General features: G+C 41.4%; 1 protein-coding gene across 7 annotated transcripts in view; it reads right to left on the reverse strand.

Moving 5' to 3' along the window:
* Positions 1–6,445: 6,445 nt before the first annotated feature.
* CEP135 (centrosomal protein 135) overlaps positions 6,446–20,301 on the reverse strand; it is a 111,051-nt gene continuing 97,195 nt past the window's right edge. For 2 of the 7 annotated variants that reach the window (XM_038400677.2, XM_038400679.2), the window contains exons 24-26: positions 19,425–19,529; positions 11,963–12,109; positions 6,446–7,034 (exon numbers count right to left, since the gene is read on the reverse strand). In XM_038400677.2, coding sequence (XP_038256605.1) covers positions 6,986–7,034; positions 11,963–12,109; positions 19,425–19,529 — 301 coding nt within the window. In that variant the 3' untranslated portion in view covers positions 6,446–6,985. Of the gene's footprint in view, positions 7,941–11,962; positions 12,110–19,424; positions 19,530–20,301 lie in introns of all 7 variants that reach the window. The other 5 variants (XR_006281068.1, XM_043513778.1, XM_043513777.1 and 2 more) reach the window with 5 other exon arrangements.

Raw genomic sequence — 20,301 nt, forward strand, 5'->3', positions numbered from 1 at the left:
CTTTAAGACCCATTAAGTGTTGCTGGTCAGGATCCAGAAAAGTCTTAGTGCTTCTTTACTTTTTATCTATATGCTTCTGTGTAGAGGTTAGATACTGCAGGTTTTCTTGGCTTTTATTAACTTATCACTTAGTGAGGGGAGCATTTCTCAGTTTAGGAGGGTCTGAGAAAATTAAAGTTTCAAAATACTTTCTAAAATCCTTTGTTTAAAAGGGCACTGACTTTAGATTAATCATCTAAAATGTCACCGAAGCCAAGAAAGAAGGGAAGGTCAAAACAGCTTAAAGTTTTTTAAAAAAATTACTGTTGATATGTTTAACCCACCAATCCAGACTGATAGCATTACTGTCTCCCCAGCATCAGCCATCTAGAAAGCAGACTCTTTGTGCTCTCCAGATTTCTCACATCTCTGGCAATCCACTCTAAAAAACACAGAGGAACAATCAAAATAGGTACCCTTTTGCTTTATTTTCTGGAGTCATCAATAGAATCCTAGAATATTAGGATTGGAAGAGACTTCAGGAGGTCATCTAGTCCAACCCCCTGGTCAAAGCAGGACCAACACCAACTAAATCATCCCAGCCAGGGCTTTATCAAGCCTGGCCTTAAAAACTTCTAAGGATGAAGATTCCACCACCTCCCTAGGTAACCCATTCCAGTGCTTCATCACCCTCCTAGTGAAATACTTTTTCTTAATATCCAACCTAGACCTCTCCCACAGCAATAGAGAAGCTAGGGGAAAAAATACCACAAGTCAGGATGAAAGTATTTTGGGTGTTGTCCGTCCGGACAGGACTCCACTTAGCTGTCCTGTCCCAATCTTCAATTTACAAGGATAGGAAACTAGAAAACTGTCAAAATCTGGGGTGTTCCAGTTTCCTATTCCCCCCCATCTTGGCAAGGTGCAATAAGAAAACAACTCTTCAGTTGACACTCCAGCAAAGAACAAAACAATCTCTACAATATCCCTGATTGGCTGTAGGTTTGTTTTCAAACTAGTAGGCTCTTAGGATCAAACATTAAGCAATCAAAATAGTTTACACACATCATCACACTGAAGTAACTTAAATCTCTCAACTTTTTTCCTGTTTTATACTTACTGAACTAAATTAGAAATTGTTTTAGCTGTGTTGGTCCCAGGTTTTGAGAGAGACAAGGTGGGTGAGGTAATATCTTTTATTGGATCTTCTGTTGGTGAAAGAGACAAGCTTTCGGGCTACACAAGGCTCTCTTCAGGTCTGGGAAAGGTACTCAGAAGCCTGGTCTATACTAAAAAAGTAGGTTGGCTTAACTATGTCACTCTGGAGTGTGAAAAATCCATATCTCTGAGTGATGTAGTTAAGCTGTCTTAACTCCCCCTGCAGACAGCACTAGACCAACAGAAGAATTCTTCCATTGACCTAGCTACTGCCTCTCAGAGAGGTGGATTACTTATGCTAATGAGAGAACCTCTCTTTGTCAGCACAGGTAACATCTACACTTCAAACGCTACAGCGACACAGCTGCAGCTATTTCAAGTGTAGGCAAGCCCTGAGCATCACAAGGTGGAACAGATTGTTTAGCATCAGCACTTATTCTGAGACCATTAAAGGTGAAGTATCCTATTAACAATCATAGGACAAAAATAGGTTAAAGGGTTACAGAGAAGAGGTGATGCGCTGGGGGGAGGGGACTGGAGGTTCATGTCCCCCTCCAGATTTGCTCCTTGGCTTGTACTGAGCATGCTCAGTAACACTGCTGAAGCCAGCTGTCCTCACTTGCCCCCCTACTATCTGCAGGCACAGGTAGTCTCTTTTACAGTCTGTTGTAGTAAGCATAAATCCAGTGTATTTATTAAGACCATGATTGTTAGGGTCTAGCAAAGTTATGAATTTAAGCCCGCAGGTTAATCTTTAAAGACCTTGTGCAGGTTTCCTTTAGGGATGAGGACAGAGGTCATATATGGAGTAATTGTTTTGTGAAAAGTGTTCACCCATGGCTGATATGGTGTTTTTTGTCTTATTTTTGTTTGTGAGTTCATTTGAGAGCATAGTGATTGTTTGGTTTCACCCACACAGTTGTGGCATTTAATGTACTGGATGAGATATTCTGTATGTTGTGATAGGCATGTGAAGGACCCAGGGGTCTTGAAAGGAGGTATTGATCATCATAGCAGGGGAAATATATATGCAGGTTTTGCATCTGTTGTTCTGGCAGGGTCTGGTGTCACTATAAGTGGTGTGTCCCAATCTGAGGAGAGCTTGCTTCAGATGATGAGATTAGAGAGGCTGGGAGGTTGTTAGAAGGCCAGAAGAGTTTTGTGTAAGTTTCTCTCTCAACAGAAGTTAGTCCAAAAAAAGATATTACCTCATCCACCTTTTCTCTGTAAATTAGAAATTGATATTTTAAATCAGAGGTGGGCAAACTTTTTGGCCCAAGGGCCACATCTGGGTGGAGAAATTGCAGTGGAGTCATGAATGTAGGGCTGGGGCAGGGGGTTGGGGTGCGGGAGGGGGTGTGGTGTGCAGGAAGGGATTCAGGGCAAAGGGGTTGGGGGGGAAAGTGGGCTCAGGAGGGGTATGGGGTGCAGCAGGTGGCTCAGAGCAGGGGGTTAGAGTGCAGAAGGGGTGTGGGGTGCAGAAGGGGTGTGGCAGGTGGCTCAGGGCAGGGGGTTGGGGTGCAGGTAGGGTGTGGTAGGGGACTAAGGGCAGGGGGTTGGGGTGCAGGAGGGGTGGGGGCTGCAGCAGGGGGCTCGGGTGCAGGAGGAATGTGAGGAGGCTCACGGCACGGGGTTGAGGTGCAGGCTCAAGTCCTGTGCCGCTTACCTGGAGCGGCTTCTGGAAGCAGCCAGCACCACGTCCCCGGTGCCCCTGAGGGAGGAGGAGCAGAGGGCTCCGCGCACTGCCCTTGCCTGTGGGTACCTCCCCCAAAGTTCCCATTATCCGTGGTTCCCCATTCCTGGCCAATGGGAGCTGCGGGGCAGGGGGTGGTGACTGCAGGTGAGGGCAGCGCACAGAGCCCTCTGCCTCCCTCCCCCAGGGGCCGCAGGGATGTGGTGCCAGCTACTTCTGGGAGTGGTGCGGGCCGTAGTTCGCCCACCTCTGTTTTAAATCATGAAATGGCATAATTGTTACCTTTATTTGTTCAGCTTACCATAAAACATTCAAAACAAAGTTGTAACAGATGGTAAAAGAACAAAACTGTAGTCTAGTTTTCAATGATATTTTAAATTCACAATCCTAGATGGCACAAACTGAACTATTTCAGTATACTGGAGTATTGATATTTTTGGAATGGCAACTGATAGGTGATCATATACAATAGCATTCAGTTATGTAGAATTAAGAGTTACCTGCAAATAGTGAAATTAGCAAACAATTAACATATTTGTTGTTATCTAAATTAAAGATTTTATTATGTAAATATTTACATCTAGCTTTGCAGTTTCTTTTGCTAAGTGAAGAACAGTATCTTCCAAGGAATGGAACACTTGGGCCTAGTCTACACCAGAGAGTTAGGTCGATGCAAGGCGGCTTACGTCAACCTAATTATGTCAATGACTACGCTACAATGTTCCTCACACCGATGTAACTCACATGCTCAGTTGACTTAAGTGCTATGCCTCTTGCAGAGGTCAAGTTAAGTTGACATAAGTTGATGCAGTGGCAGTACAGACACTGTGTTACGTCTACTTTAGTGGCTCTGGTCACTGTTTTGAACTCTGCTGCCCGGTGGCCAAGTACACAGAAATACGCCCCTCCCCTTTTAAAGGCCTGCACATTTTTGAAATTCCATTTCCTCTTTGCTCAGTGTGAAAAGTTCACCTAGCTCCTGCCCAGCTAAGCATGCTGGCTACATGCTCCAAATGCACTCCTACCTGAAGTGCACAGGAGGTGGTGGAACTCCTGGTTCTGTGGGGAGAAGAGGAGGTACAGGCAAAACTCCGATCCAGCCATAGAAACATGGACATCTATGAGCAGATTGCTTGAGGCATGAAGGAGAATGGCTACAAGAGGGACCTGCAACAGTGCTGTGTGAAAGTGAAGGAGCTGCAGCAGGCATACCAGAAGGCAAGGGAGGCAGTTACTCCTGGTGTGGTGTGGCAGATATGCTGCTTTTACAAAGAGCTGTTTATAAGAGGTAGTGAAATAACCGGTGGAGGTAGAGTGGCTATCTGCTTCTCATTGCCCAGCACAGTTAGGCAGAGGGGGCCCTGAAACATATGTGCACTGAGATATCCTGGGAATCCTCCATAGAGATCTCGAGGAAACTTTTCTGTAGGTACTCTGCAATCTGTTGCTGAAGGTTTTTGGGAAGGGCTGCCTTATTTCTTTTGCCACAGTAGGACACTTTCCCATGCCACTCAGCAATTAATTGGGTAGGCATCATTGTAGCACACAGGCTAGCAGCATATGGATCCAGTCTGCAGCTGAACACGTGCAGCAGCTGTTCTCTTTCCGCTTCCATTACCCTCAGGTATGAGGTATCAGCTAAAGTCACCACTGCCTGTGGGAGACAGTGCCAGTATTCAGTTCAATTGCCTGATCTGCAAACACTAGTGCCTGTGTGCCCCCCACACCCCTTGTGCCAGCTCTCTACTTTCCCCCTCCCAGGGCTGGGACTGCCACCACGGTCTATGAATACCTGGCTGAAGTTAAAATGTATTGCTTTAAACTTGGATGGATTAAAGGGAGTGATTTCCATATGCTTGGAGTATGCACTCACAATAGTACCTTTATGCATTGTATCTTTTTTGCAGCTGCAAATAAGGCCTTCACCTCCACACCAGCAGAGAGGCTGAGCCAGATGAGGAGGAGAAGAAAGAGAATGCAGGTTGACATGTTTCTAGAGATCATGCAAGCCTCTGGAGCGGCAGACACTGAGCAGAGGGAATGGAGCATCACTCTCTGACGAAATGGGCAGGGACACTGAAGACAGGAGAAAAGCTCAGGAGAAGGAGCATGATACACAGCAGATGATGGTACGCATATCCTTCAGATGCGCTATCTATTGCCCCACCGTCGTTCAGGAACCCCACTGCAGCAAAACCATCCACTATCTCTAGCAGACTGCCCAACTCCAAATTGATTCCTGACTGACTAGTAGCAGTCAGGCATTACAAGCTTTCACACAGCGATCACCACTTGCTTCTCCACTGTCAGGGCAGGTCTCATTTGGGTGTTGCTGTGCAGGAGGGCTGGGACAAGTTCCACACACAGTTCCAGGAAAGAAGTGGCCTTGTGCATCCAAAAGTTCTGCAGTCACTGCTTGTCATGCCATACCTGCATAATGATGCGAACCCCCCACCCCGTCAGTGCTTGTTTCTCAAGACCAGACTAGTGCTCCATCATATTCAGTTGCTCTGTGACTGCCAGCAGCAACCAGGAATGGTTTTATTCCACGGCTTCCAGCAAGGTTACTTGAAAGGAATTGTCACATTCCGTGCGGCAGCTACGGAAATACTGCAAGATCAGGCACATTGTGTTCACAACGCTCATCACTATGAGCTTGTATACACTACTGCCTAAGTCGATGTAACTTGCATCACTCTGAGGTGTGAAAAAGCCATCCCCCATGAGTAATGCAAGTTACATTGACTTAAAGCAGTGTCTATAGCGTCTACAGTTACATGATGGAGAAAACTGTATCATGTGACATTCATGCCATTTTCCCAGTCACTGCTGCGTGAATGTTTTTCCCCCTTGTAGCATTGCAAAGCCTACCCCAAACACCCTGCGCTAGATGGTGATGAGTTGCATACTGGGCTAGCTACCCATGGTGCACTGCTCTCGGCATTGATGCAAGCACTGGTAGTGAGAATGCACAACACTGACAAGGAGCATAGTGTGGATGTACACAACCAACTTAATTACTGTGGCAGCTGACATAACTTAGATCGACTTAATTTTGTAGTGTAATCATACCCTTGCTCTTTTCACTTAGTATTTTATTATTGAAAAAGTTTGACAGTAAAAAGAATATAAATTAAAAGATGTAAAAGCTACTGCTGAGACTATCCAAAGCAGAAACAAAATTGAATAATGTAAGAATGTACTTTATATAGTTACTGTGAACCTCATCATGCACCACTGATGTCAATGAAAGCTTTGCCTTAACTTCATTTGGGATCGCATCTATCACTACAGCATCATTTCACTTCACCCTATAACGGACAAACCAACAATTCCCTTCACCCCATAATGGACAAACCAACAATCCGTTAAAAATAGAATTGTACTCTTCTTGTATAAGCAATTCCCTTCCATGACCCCAGAGGTTGGAACTAACCTATTTAAAATATTTACAAGTAATTCTGAATTTTTCTGTGTGTTTTATGTTGTCACATTCAGTCCTTATGATCTAGTCTCTACATAGATAAGATTGTCTAAACTGACACAATATGCCACCTTCATACAAGAATAAAGCTTATATACGGAAGCAACAATATATTTAAGTTAATTACAATATTTCCAGATAAAATATATTTTTATTAAGTCACAATCGTATTGCAAAATACTGTTGATAGGAGACCAAGTGTAGCGAAGTTCAAAGTTTAATTCTTCCATGTCATTTTATATGTTCTTTATGCCTTATTGATGTCCATAATGGAATCTGGGAAGTACAGGATTTTCTTCAAAGTTATATGAATGGAATGCTGTAAATCAGTCAGCAGGGATGCATTATAACAGTATAGGTTTCCCCTTCTAACCCTATACATAACAGCAATAAATACTTGTCACATTATCTTTTGAATTACTAAACACTATTAAGCACCAAATTAAACATTTTGGAGAAGGACAACTAAGATGAATCCAAATATACAGTTATCTGACATAGATCAGCTTTAATATGTTATAAAAAATGAATGTAGCAGAGTACATAATCTACTTTGACCTAAACTTTTAATAATTGTCTGTCATATTTATCAGAGTTTTCTTAAAGAGATTAATCCTCATTACACTTACCTAGTAGCTCTGTATCCTAATAAGGCCCTGTGTCACATCTCTTTAAAAACTTGAACTCAACTGTATGAACGATTCCAGATTTTGTTCTGATCTTTTAAAAAAAAATTGAAAAATATCTCTAGATTTAGTTTGGGAATATTCATATCAAGTAAAATAGAACTATTGTGTAATATTTAGTACATTATAATACAGTACAAATTTAAAATCTCTTATTCCCATTACTTTTCATTAACATTAGCAAAATAAGTTTTAAAAGTATAAATGGTATTCCAGAAGACTAGACTATTCTTTTTATTAGAAATAACATATAAAGTAAATTTATAAAATACAATTATTGATTTGACACTACTCTTTGTTAAGAAGAAAATTCTACAGCGAGGATAATACATTCAGAAAATAAACTGACATACTACAATACAGGGGGTGTATAAAAGCAATGACATAAACAGAAAACACTTGTAAAAAAATTCAAAAACACATGGAAATCCACCAGAAGCATAACAAATCTTTAAAAAAAGTTCAAACCTGTTTTTGTTCAATATTCACTCATGCTGTAGTATGTACATATTTCTGAAGCCATATCTGATTTAAGCAAATTTAAATAAGCAGAGACATCAGAAGTTGTTACATCAGTTATTCTTACCCAGCTTCCTTCTTTTGTACCATAAATTTATATAGCTATTATACTAGCTTTGCAAAACTGTCATGCAACTTTGTTATAATGCATGAATTTTGTGCATCGACTGGCAATGAAAAGCACACACAAAAAGAAACACCTTGTCACCCCCAGATAAATGGGAGAACAGAATTTTGCAAGGCTGATTCTATGACATGCACACACACATTCGCAAGTTATCACTGATTTGAAGCAAAGTCAGAGGTAGAATTCATGTCAACCTTCATAATTTTCAAAAGTCCTTGGAACAAGTTAATCCTTCTATTACTGGTTTAGTTTTAAGACTATCCCAGGTATGGTTATTCCTTGAAGCTCACATTTCTGGTTGGGGGGAGGAAGAAGAAATTTTAAAAATATAAACATCTGCTTACAGTATTTTTATCAATTGAACCAAGGGTAAAATATATAATAATATTACCTTCTTCATAATTTATTCCTAAATTACTTGAATCAGCCCACGATATCACCCACAGAATTTATTTTAATATGTATTTCATTCTTGACACGTCGCACAAGCACTGAACACAAGTAAAATGTAAGCCAAGGACAAGTAGAAAGTTATTAGTTTAGGCTAAATGGCTTATAAAAAGGGGAAAAATTCCCAGTACACAGTATAAAACAACACAATTGACAAAACATACTTCCACCGTGGAAAGCTGCAAGGAAGGGATAAATAAGAAGTAAAAGTGATCAGAGAGAGAAAGTGAAAAGTTCATGGGCAGATCTGATTGCCAAGGAACAATTATGCATTGGACTCAGAGCTGGGATCGGACAAATTTGTGTATGAAATCAGAAATTTCAAGAGTATTTGGATTCAAGCAAAGTCCATAGAAAAAGTACAAATATGAAATGGTATCTCTTCTGTTAACTTTGTGCAATTTCAGGATCCTTGGTTCCCCTCTGACAGTTCAGACGTAATCTAATTAGACAAGCCAGCTGTGGTAGCATACCAGGTTACTAAATACTTTTTGAAAATAAACAGAGCTCAACTCACAATCCTTTGATTTTGATTTTTCACTGAGATGTAACATGTAGTAGCGGGAGAGGTGGGTCACACAAACCTGTAACCAGGTTTGTACCATTGACAGGTCATATCTAAAACAACAATGCTTTGTAAAAATGTAGAGACATACATGAGTGTTCTGCAAATCTCCTGGACAGTAAAAGATGACAGGCTAGCTAGAGATTCTGATCTACCTCTGATAGACTGTGCCTTATCATGACCTTGAACATTCAGACCTTGGCAATCAGAAATGGAAGAGTCCCCAAGATGCATCTGGGAAGCTGGCAGTTTGTGCTTGAACCTTTCAAAAATATCAAGGTTTTTGCTGCTTAGTAGCCTGGGCCTTGGCTTCCTGCTAATACAGAGGCCCAACACCTTCCAGGTATCCTTCAAACCAACCTAGAAATAAAGAACAACATCGTGGCCTGTCCGTTACCTCTCTTGTGGAAGGTAGACGGTTGGATAATGGACCCCAAGAAACAGAATGTGACCACACTCCTTTTTGCCTTCATGAGATTGTCCTCTGCCTAAATCCCCATTTAGCAAATTTTCAATCAGCTAAACTACCTACTGAAAGCCAAAAATCTCAGGCAGATATATCTATGGGTATCAAGTACGTTGGAGGATTTCCACACTTGATTATAGGCCATTTCCAATCCCTCATAGACTGAATTCCGTACAAATTTGCAAGGGGAGAGAACTGATAAACTGGTATGACTTTTTCCAAAACTCATACTAGTATTTACCTATGTATCTATGCTATCTACCTTAGTATAAGATTCTTATAACAGTGTATGTGTTGTTAACAGATAGCTCCGAGTATGGGTTGTTGCTCTTCATTCTTAGAACATCCCAGTGTTAGAATTATGGTTCAGGGGTGCTGAACTATTAGGCTTGTCCTTGACCATCAATAATGTTTCCATCAAGTGCCAATGTAAAAGGTAGAAGTAGTCAGTGGCACTCTTTGGCAGTGTGTGCTTGCATTTTGTCACCTTACACATGGCTAGAGTGGTATATGGATGAATTGGATGGGTATGATTTCTGGCTGGGAGCCCATAGTGGTTTTCTGCATAAGTTGGATGACCCTAGCCCCTCTCTACAAAAATTAGGAGTGTGACTACTCTGAGGTAGAGAGGAAGGATTGAAGGCTGTCTTCTTCAGTACCCCTGAATGTCGTGACATAAGAAATTCCTCCAGCTTTCCAGGTATCAACCTGACAAATCATTCTCATCTTTCCATGTAGTAGTTTCAGGTTACTAGATGAGATGATTTGTGTATCAAATGTGGAGCAGCTGTCAACCCTGATCTTTGTGAGGCCACTAATGCTGAGAATATCAGACCAAGGTGTGGTGAAGAGAGTGTTTAAGTGAGGTTTACTATAATCTCAGAGTAGCCTCTGTGCTTGGATAATATCTACAGCTGACTAGGCAAGATGCAGGGCATATATCACCAAAGCTGAAGAAAGGAAACAAATTTATTAGACTGCACAAATACTCAAGCTCCGGCCAATACAGGACACTGTGGATATGTTTAGGTAGCAACCAGACACCTGAGGCTGGCCCACGGCAGCCAACTTGGGCTCACAGGGCTGTTTCATTGCTGCGTAGACTTCCGTATTCGGCTGCATCCTGAGTTCTGGGACCCTCTCACTTTCCAGGGCACCAGAGCTCAGGCTGCAGCCTGAGCTCGAAAGTATACACAGCAATGAAACAACCCTGCAGCCTGAGCCCTATAACCCTGAGTCAGCTGGCACTGGCCAGCCGTGGGCTTTTCTTAGCTGTGTAGACATACTCTATACAGTAACTCCTTGCTTAACGTTGTAGTTATGTTCCTGAAAAATGCGACTGAAAAGCAAAATGATGTTAAACGAATCCAATTTCCCCATAAGAATTAATGTAAAGGGGTGGGGGCAGGCTAGGTTCCAGGAAAACTTTTTTCACCAGACAAAATACACACACACACACACACACTAAGTACAAGTTTTAAACAAACAATTTAATAGCGGTACATAGCGATGATGATTGTCAAGCTTGGTTGAGGTGGTGAAGTCAGAGGGTGGGATATTTCCTAGGGAATGCCTTACTGCTAAATGATGAACTAGCAATCGGCTGAGCCCTGAAGGGTTAAACTATTGTTGTTAATAGAAAAGGAGTACTTGTGGCACCTTAGAGACTAACAAATTTATTAGAGCATAAGCTTTCGTGAGCTACAGCTCACTTCATCGAAAGCTTATGCTCTAATAAATTTGTTAGTCTCTAAGGTGCCACAAGTACTCCTTTTCTTTTTGCGAATACAGACTAACACGGCTGCTACTCTGAAACCTATTGTTGTTAATGTAGCCTCACACTCTACAAGGCAGCACGAATGGAGGGAGGGAGGACAGCACGGCAGACAGAGACACACACCGACATCTCAGAGAGAGAGAGAGATGTGCATTGCTCCTTTACGTATGCTGACCCCACTCTAAGTACACTGCCTTTTTAAGTAGATCAAGCTGAGATGGCAGCTGCTGCCAGGAAGGTCCCTCTGTCTTGAGCCCTGTCGTGTGTGTCCCCCCTGCTCTATGGAAGATGGGATAAGTGGGGTGCAGGAGCAGAGGGACACCCTGACATTAGCCCCCTTCTCTCCCGCCCTCTGCACAGCAAGCAGGAGTCTCCGGGGAGCAGCTCCAAGTCAGAGGGCAGGAGCAGCACATGGCAGTGGGGGGAGGGACAGCTGAACTGCCAGCAACTGAACTGCCGCATAGGGAACTTAGGGGAATGGGGAGCTAATGGGGGGCTGCTGGTCCACCCTGGTTCCAAGCCCCCACCAGCTAGCTCCAAGGGGCTGCTCTTCCTGCAAGCAGTGGACAAAGCAGGAGGCTGCCAAACGATGTTATAAGAGAGCATTGTGAAACTTTAAACGAACATGTTTCCTAATTGATCAGCAATGTAACGACGAAACAATGTTAACCGGGAAGACTTTAAGTGAGGAGTTACTGGATCAGCTCAGCGGCACAGTCATGCCCCAGCTCCCCCCTACTGGTGAAGGGGTTTAATGGTTTTAGAATTTTAAATCTATGGATGTATATGGCAGTCCTGTTCTATAAGCAAAATCCCAGAAGCAGGAATCCATTGTAATACTTTGCTTTTGGAGAATAACTAGCATTTAATGTTTTCAGTCAATACTATTTATTTTGTTTAAAACACTATAAGAGTGAACTATCATTAGAGTGTTTAAATATTTCATATGCACCAAAACATAAAATGCTGATTTCCTGCCATCCATTTCAATCTAAAAACAGCTGCATTTAATTCTTCTGTGAACACTTAATCTTGACAAAAATCAACAAATTACTTACTTTTCTGCTGCTGCTCGATCGGTTGTTCTTACAATTGTGCGCTCTGGAGAATGGGAAGGAGATCTCATTGTTGAACTAAGTGGAGATGAGGTACGTACAGAAGATGTGGACAGGCCATGTCGACGCATTTCTTGAATTGCGCGCTCTCTACCAAGTAGACAGTAATTTTATTAAACACTAATTTGTACACACTTTTATCTTTATTACCACTATTAGCATTCATATTCTGCCACATCATAATATTTCTCTGCAGAAATTATTAGAAGATAAAAGAAAATGAAAGGTGATAATTTAATTGGATATCATATACACATTTTAAATAAAAGTCTCAATTATATTTAACAGGTTTCAGAGTAGCAGCCGTGTTAGTCTGTATTCGCAAAAAAGAAAAGGAGTACTTGTGAAACCTTAGAGACTACCAAATTTATTTGAGCATAAGCTTTCATGAGCTACAGCTCACTTCATCGATGCATTCTATGGAAAATACACTGGGGAGATTTATATACACACACAGAGAACATGAAACAATGAGTTTTATCATACACACTGTAAGGAAAGTGATCACTTAAGATGAGCTATTACCAGCAGGAAGGAGGAAAACCTTTTGTGGTGATAATCAAGGTGGGCCATTTCCAGCAGTTAACAAGAACGTCTGAGGAACAGTAGGGGCTGGGGTGGGGGGAGAAATAACATGGGGAAATAGTTTTGCTTTATGTAATGACCCATCCACTCCCAGTCTCTATTCAAGCCTAACTTAATTGTATCCAGTTTGCAAATTAATTCCAATTCAGCAGTCTCTCACTGGAGTCTGTTTTTGAAGGTTTTTTATTGAAGAATTGCCACTTTTAGGTCTGTAATCGAGTGACCAGAGAGATTGAAGTGTTCTCCAATTGGTTTTTGAATGTTATAATTCTTGACGTCTGATTTGTGTGCATTTATTCTTTTATGTAGAGACTGTTCCATTTGGCCAATGTACCTGGCAGAGGGGCATTGCTGGCACATGATGGCATATATCACATTGGTGGATGCGCAGGTGAACAAGCTTCTGATAGTGTGGCTGATGTGATTAGGCCCTATGATGGTGTCTTCTGAATAGATATGTGGACAGAGTTGGCAATGGGCTTTGTTGCAAGGATAGGTTCCTGGTTAGTGTTTTTGTTGTGTGGTGTGTGGTTGCCGGTGAGTATTTGCTTCAGGTTGGGGGGGAAGGGCTGTCTGTAAGCAAGGACTGTCCTGTCTCCCAAGATCTGTGAGAGTGATGGGTCGTCCTTCGGATAGGTTGTAGATCCTTGATGATGCGTTGGAGAGGTTTTAGTTGGGGGCTGAAGGTGATGGCTAGTGGCGTTCTGTTCTTTTCTTTGTTGGGCCTGTCCTGTAGTAGGTGACTTCTGGGTACTCTTCTGGCTTTGTCAATCTGTTTCTTCACTTCAGCAGGTGGATATTGCAGTTGTAAGAATGCATGATAGAGATTTTGTTGGTGTTTGTCTCTGTCTGAGGGGTTGGAGCAAATGCGCTTGTATCGTAGAGCTTGGCTGTAGACAATGGATCTGGATGGTGGTGTGATCTGGATGAAAGCTAGAGGCATGTAGGTAGGAATAGCGGTCAGTAGGTTTCCGATATAGGGTGGTGTTTATGTGACCATCTCTTATTAGCACCGTAGTGTCCAGGAAGTGGATCTCTTGTGTGGACTGGTCCAGGCTGAGGTTGATGGTGGGATGGAAATTGTTGAAATCATGGTGGAATTCCTCAAGGGCTTCTTTTCCATGGGTCCAGATGATGAAGATGTCATCAATGTAGCGCAAGAAGAGTAGGGGCATTCAGGGATGAGAGCTGAGGAAGCGTTGTTCTAAGTCAGCCATAAAAATGTTGGCATACCGTGGGGCCATGTGGGTACCCATCACAGTGCCGCTGAGTTGAAGGTATACATTGTCCCCAAATGTGAAATAGTTATGGGAGAGGACAAAGTCACAAAGGTCAGCCACGAGGTTAGCCATGACATTATCGGGGATACTGTTCCTGATGGCTTGTAGTCCATCTTTGTGTGGAATGTTGGTGTAGAGGGCTTCTACATCCATAGTGGCTAGGATGGTGTTTTTAGGAAGATCACCAATGGATTGTAGTTTCCTCAGGAAGTCAGTGGTGTCTTTAAGATAGCTGGGAGTGCTGGTAGCATAGGGCCTGAGGAGAGAGTCTCCTAGCCAGACAATCCTGCTGTCGGGTGCCAATGCCCAAGATGATGGGGCATCCAGGATTTCCAGGTTTATGGATCTTGGGTAGCAGATAGAATACCCCAGGTCGGGATTCCAGGGGTGTGTCTGTGCGGATTTGTTCTTGTGCTTTTGCAGGGAGTTTCTTGAGCAAATGCTGGAGTTTCTTTTGGTAACCCTCAATGGGACCAGAGGGTAACGGCTTGTAGAAAGTGGTGTTGGAGAGCTGCCTAGTAGCCTCTTGTTCATATTCCGACCTATTCATGATGACGACAGCACCTCCTTTGTCAGACTTTTTGTTTATGATGTCAGAGTTGTTTCTGAGGCTGTGGATGGCATTGTGTTCTGCACGGCTGAGGTTATGGGGCAAGTGATGCTGCTTTTCCACAATTTCAGCCCGTGCACGTCGGCGGAAGCACTCTATGTAGAAGTCCAGTCTGTTATTTCGACCTTCAGGAGGAGTCCACCCAGAATCCTTCTTTTTGTAGTGTTGGTAGGGTCCTTATAGGTTAATATGTTGGTTAGAGGTGTGTTGGAAATATTCCTTGAGTCAGAGACATCGAAAATAGGATTCTAGGTCACCACAGAACTGTATCATGTTCGTGGGGGTGGAGGGGCAAAAGGAGAAGCCCCGAGATAGGACAGATTCTTCTGCTGGGCTAAGAGTATAGTTGGATAGATTAACAATATTGCTGGGTGGGTTAAGGGAACCACTGTTGTGGCCCCTTGTGGCATGTAGTAGTTTCGAGAGTTTAGTGTCCTTTTTCTTTTGTAGAGAAGCAAAGTGTGCGTTGTAGATGGCTTGTCTAGTTTTTGTAAAGACCAGCCACGAGGAAGTTTGTGTGGAAGGTTGGTTCTTTATGAGAGTATCCAGTTTTGAGAGCTCATTCTTAATCTCACTGTTTGCTGTAGAGGATGTTGATCAGGTGGTTCCGCAGTTTCTTTGAGAGTGTGTGGCACAAGCTGTCAGCATAGTCTGTGTGGTATGTAGATTGTAATGGATTTTTTACCTTCAGTCCTTTTGGTACGATGTCCATCTGTTTGCATTTGGAGAGGAAGATGATGTCTGTCTGTATCTGTACGAGTTTTTTCATGAAGTTGATAGATTTCCACTCCACATTTATATTTAAGAGACACAGTTCACTTTTTAAAATTAATTGTTAAAAATAACACTTAAGGGTATGATAAAAGGTTAGAAAAAAATTCTCTTCTTTTTCAGTTTGTTTACTTTGTGAATTTGACAACATTTCATGTAGTCAGTCTTGTTCTTCTGTAAACTCAGTATATTTGTTTTTTGTATGGGTCTCCCATACCTCAAGAGGTGAGGAAAAAATTACTTTAAAATGTGACTGTAAATCCCCTGGATCTACCAGGAGTTTCAGAACTAGGTATAAAGAACAGGAGTACTTGTGGAACCTTAAAGACTAACACATTTATTTGAGCATAAGCTTTCGTGGGCTGCAGCCCACTTCATCGGATGCATAGAATGGAACGTATAGTAAAAAGATAAATAAATATATATTTATATACATACACAGAGAACATGAAAAGGTGGAGTAAGAGGCTAATTAATTAAGATGAGCTATTATCAGCAGGAGAAAATTTTTTGCAGCGATAATCAAGATGGCCCATTTAGACAGTTGACAAGAGGGTTTGAGGATACTTAACATGGGGAAATAGATTCAATATGTGTAATGACCCAGCCACTCCCAGTCTCTTTCAAACTCAAGTTAATGGTATCTAGTTTGCATATTAATTCAAGCTGAGCAATTTCTCGTTGGAGTCTGTTTTTGAAGCTTTTCTGTTGCAAAATTGCCACCTTTAAATCTGTTACTGAGTGGCCAGAGAGGCTGAAATGTACTCCTACCGGTTTTTTAATGTTATGATTCCTGATGTCAGATTTGTTTCCATTTATTCTTTCGCATAGAGACTGTCCAGTTTGGCCAATGTACATGGCAGAGGGGCATTGCTGGCACATAATGCCATATGATACAAAGCTGGGAGGTATTGCCAATTCGGAGAAGGATCGGGATATTATACAGGAGGATCTGGATGACCTTGTAAACTGGAGTAATAGTAATAGGATGAAATTCAATAGCGAGAAGTGTAAGGTTATGCAGTTAGGGATTAATAACAAGAAATTTAGGTATAAGTTGGGGACACATCAATTAGAAGTAACGGAAGAGGAGAAGGACCTTGGAGTATTGGTTGATCATAGGATGACTATGAGCTGCCAATGTGATATGGCTGTGAAAAAAGCTAATGCGGTTTTGGGATGCATCAGGAGAGGAATTTCCAGTAGGGATAAGGAGGTTTTAGTACCGTTATACAAGACACTGGTGAGACCTCACCTAGAATACTGTGTGCAGTTCTGGTCTCCCATGTTTAAAAAGGATGAATTCAAACTGGAGCAGGTACAGAGAAGAGCTACTAGGATGATCCGAGGAATGGAAAACTTGTCTTATGAAAGGAGACTCAAGGAGCTTGGCTTGTTTAGCCTAACTAAAAGAAGGTTGAAGGGAGATATGATTGCTCTCTATAAATATATCAGAGGGATAAATACCGGAGAGGGAGAGGAATTATTTAAGCTCAGCACCAATGTGGACACAAGAACAAATGGGTATAAACTGGCCACCAGGAAGTTTAGACTTGAAATCAGACAAAGGTTTCTAACCATCAGAGGAGTGAAGTTTTGGAATAGCCTTCCAAGGGAAGCAGTGGGGGCAAAAGATCTATCTGGTTTTAAGATTCTACTTGATAAGTTTATGGAGGAGATGGTATGATGGGATAATGGGATTTTGGTAAGTAATTGATCTTTAAATATTCAGGGTAAATAGGCCAAATCCCCTGAGATGGGATATTAGACGGATGGGATCTGAGTTACCCAGGAAAGAATTTTCTGTAGTATCTGGCTGGTGAATCTTGCCCATATGCTCAGGGTTTAGCTGATTGCCATATTTGGGGTCGGGAAGGAATTTTCCTCCAGGGCAGATTGGAGAGGCCCTGGAGGTTTTTCGCCTTCCTCTGGAGCATGGGGTATGGTTGACTTGAGAGAGGCTTCTCTGCTCCTTCAAGTCTTTAAACCATGATTTGAGGACTTCAATAGCTCAGACATAGGTGAGGTTTTTCATAGGAGAGGGTGGGTGAGATTCTGTGGCTTGCGCTGTGCAGGAGGTCGGACTAGATGATCAGAATGGTCCCTTCTGACCTTCGTATCTATGAATCATATATCACATTGGTAGATGTGCAGGTAAATGAGCCTCTGATAGTGTGGCTGATGTGAATAGTTCCTACCATGGTGTCACTTGAATAAATATGTGGACAGAGTTGCCATCGGGCTTTGTTGCAAGGATAGGTTCCTGGGTTAGTGTTTTTGTCGTGTGGTGTTTGGTTGCTGGAAAGTATTTGCTTCAGGTTGGGGGGCTATAAGCAAGGACTGGTCTGTCTCCCAAGATCTGTGAAAGTGAGGGATCATTTTTCAGGATAGGTTGTAAATCTTTGATGAGGTGCTGGACAGGTTTTAGTTGGGGGCTGAAGCTGACAGCGAGTGGCGTTCTGTTATTTTCTTTGTTGGGCCTGTCCTGTAGTAGGTGACTTCTGGGTACTCTTCTAGCTCTGGCAATCTGTTTTTTCACTTCAGCAGGTGGATAGTGTAGTTTTAACAATGCTTGATAGAGATCTTGTAGGTTTTTGTCTCTGTCTGAGTGATTGGAGCAAATGTGGTTGTATCTTAGAGCTTGGCTATAGAGAATGGATCGTGTGATGTGTCCTGGATGGAAGCTGGAGGCATGTAGATCAGAACTAGGTATGGTACCTGAAACTATTTGTAACATTAAAAAAACTCAAAGACCCTACCCCCCAACTTTGAAGTTGAGAATGTTCTTTATTTTAGACCTCAGACGGCACTAAAGAGGATAGAAAATGACATCACTTGCGCCAATATCCAAGCTGCAACCATGGTGTGGGAATATAGGCCTACATTGGACCTGGGTGTATTATGATTTTAAATTGAGTTTTGGTGTTAGAACGGGTTAGGCCCAAAGCATGTGACCAAAAAAATAAGATCATGAGACGGGGATTGTGTTAAACTTGTAGCAACTGTTAAAATATTAGCATGATCTTATTTAAGATTTGGGTTGTGGTAACAGAAATAAAGAAAGTATAGCTAATTCAGAAGTTTTCAAACTGGGGGGCATGTGCCCTTGGGAGGTGGGCACAGAATGTATTCTGAGGGAGCATGAGAAGCTTTAGGAAAAAAACAAAAAAACAACTTACTGTGCACATTTTACCCACATCAATGAATAGCACAGCTGATTCCTCCAGACATACCAGGTCCCAGGATGGTACTGTGCCTTTTGACAGATTTCTGTTAAACTTGCATAGCATTATACAAAATTGTTGCCCTCTGTACATTAATCCATTTGCTACAACGCAAGTGTGCACATTTAATTGTAAGCATCAAGCACAATTGCAGTTTTGCTTTTGCTCTTACTACAATAGATTGTTGGCTCTGTTTCAATCAATGCCTTGCTGTTTTTAATATTTAGTGAGAGTTGCATGTTGATTTTTTTTTAAAAAATTAGTACATGCACTTGTGTGGCGGGCGGGCGAGGGGCATGTAAACTACTACAGATGCAAATAAGAGAACCACTGAGCTAATTGGATACCAGATGCAGGTAATTGTTGATTTGTTTACTTTATTAAAAAGAAATGCTTAGCGAGTAGTTAGGAAAAAATATGACAAAATGAGGTAAGAAAACCTTGATAAAAGAGGCCCAGCCATTACTCTTGTCTTGACAGGGGCAGACAACAGGGCTCAGCCTTATGCTGTTTCATTTGGCCTTAGCTAAGATCTGATACCCAGCAATAACATCACTTGTTTGTTACAGTATATACAAAAGCAAGGTTTTTTGGGGGTTCTTTGTCAGAGTTTTCACGGGAATCAAAACATGATGGGAAGGTGTCTCCTGGGCTTGATCCAGTTGTAAGAATTTTGGCCAATGCTTTATAACTATATTGTTGCTAGGATATAAAATATGAGGGTATATATTCTTGTATTGATATTCTGAATGTAATCAACACCAAGAGTTCTTTGGACTAACAAAGGAATGATTGTGTGAAAACTGAATTATGGTAAACAGTGGATAAAATTATTAGGAAAGCTATTTTCAAACACATGGTATTGCATTAGCAGCTAACTTAATGATGGGAAAGGAGGATCACCGCACTGAAACAAAAACAACACAGGTGCTTACCGTTCAAATCGTTCAGTTGTCAGTTGCCTTTTTAAAACATCATAGTCAGTCTGCAGCTGTGCAACTTTACTTCGAAGCATGGAAACTTCTCTATTATGACTGGTTCTAAAAATATCATGAGAAGTAACAAAGAATTTTCTTAAATTGTTGCACACTTTCAGCTGGTATCTTAGCGGAATTAGGAAAAACAGAAATGAACAAGGCAAACCAAAAAATGAAGTAAGAGGAGTTGTTACTTCAAACAGCTCAAAATAACAGAGTGAGAATCAGAAGTGTTGGGAAGAACTGAATGAATACAATGACAATTTACTGGATGAAGCTAACCTGGGAAAGACTAAAGTGTGAACTTGGAAGTCCTTCAAGAAATTCATACTACAGTGCATCATATTCCTTTATAGATAAAAAAAATACTGTAGAACCTCAGAGTTCCGAATGCCTCTGAGGTTGTTTCTAACTTTGAAATGTTTGTAACTCTAAACATAATGTTATAGTTGTTCTTTCAAAAGTTTACAACTGAACATTGACTTAATATAGCTTTGAAGCTTTACTATGCAGAAGAAAAATGCTTCTTTCCTTTTTTTTTTAGTAGTTTATGTTAGGGCTGTTAAGCAATTAACAACACGATTAATTTTTTTAAACAATAGAATAGCGTTTATTTTAAATATTTTTTGATTTCTACATTTTCAAATATATTAATTTAAATTACAACATAGAATACAAAGTGAACAGTGCTCACTTTATATTTATTTTTTATTACAAATATTTGCACTGTAAAAAACAAAATTGTATTTTTCAATTCACCTCATACAAGTACTGTAGTGAAATCTCTTTATCATGAAATTTGAACTTACAAATGTAGAATTATGTACAAAAAAAC

Source organism: Dermochelys coriacea, chromosome 4 (genome assembly GCF_009764565.3).
Source record: "Dermochelys coriacea isolate rDerCor1 chromosome 4, rDerCor1.pri.v4, whole genome shotgun sequence".
Classification (NCBI taxonomy): domain Eukaryota; kingdom Metazoa; phylum Chordata; order Testudines; family Dermochelyidae; genus Dermochelys; species Dermochelys coriacea.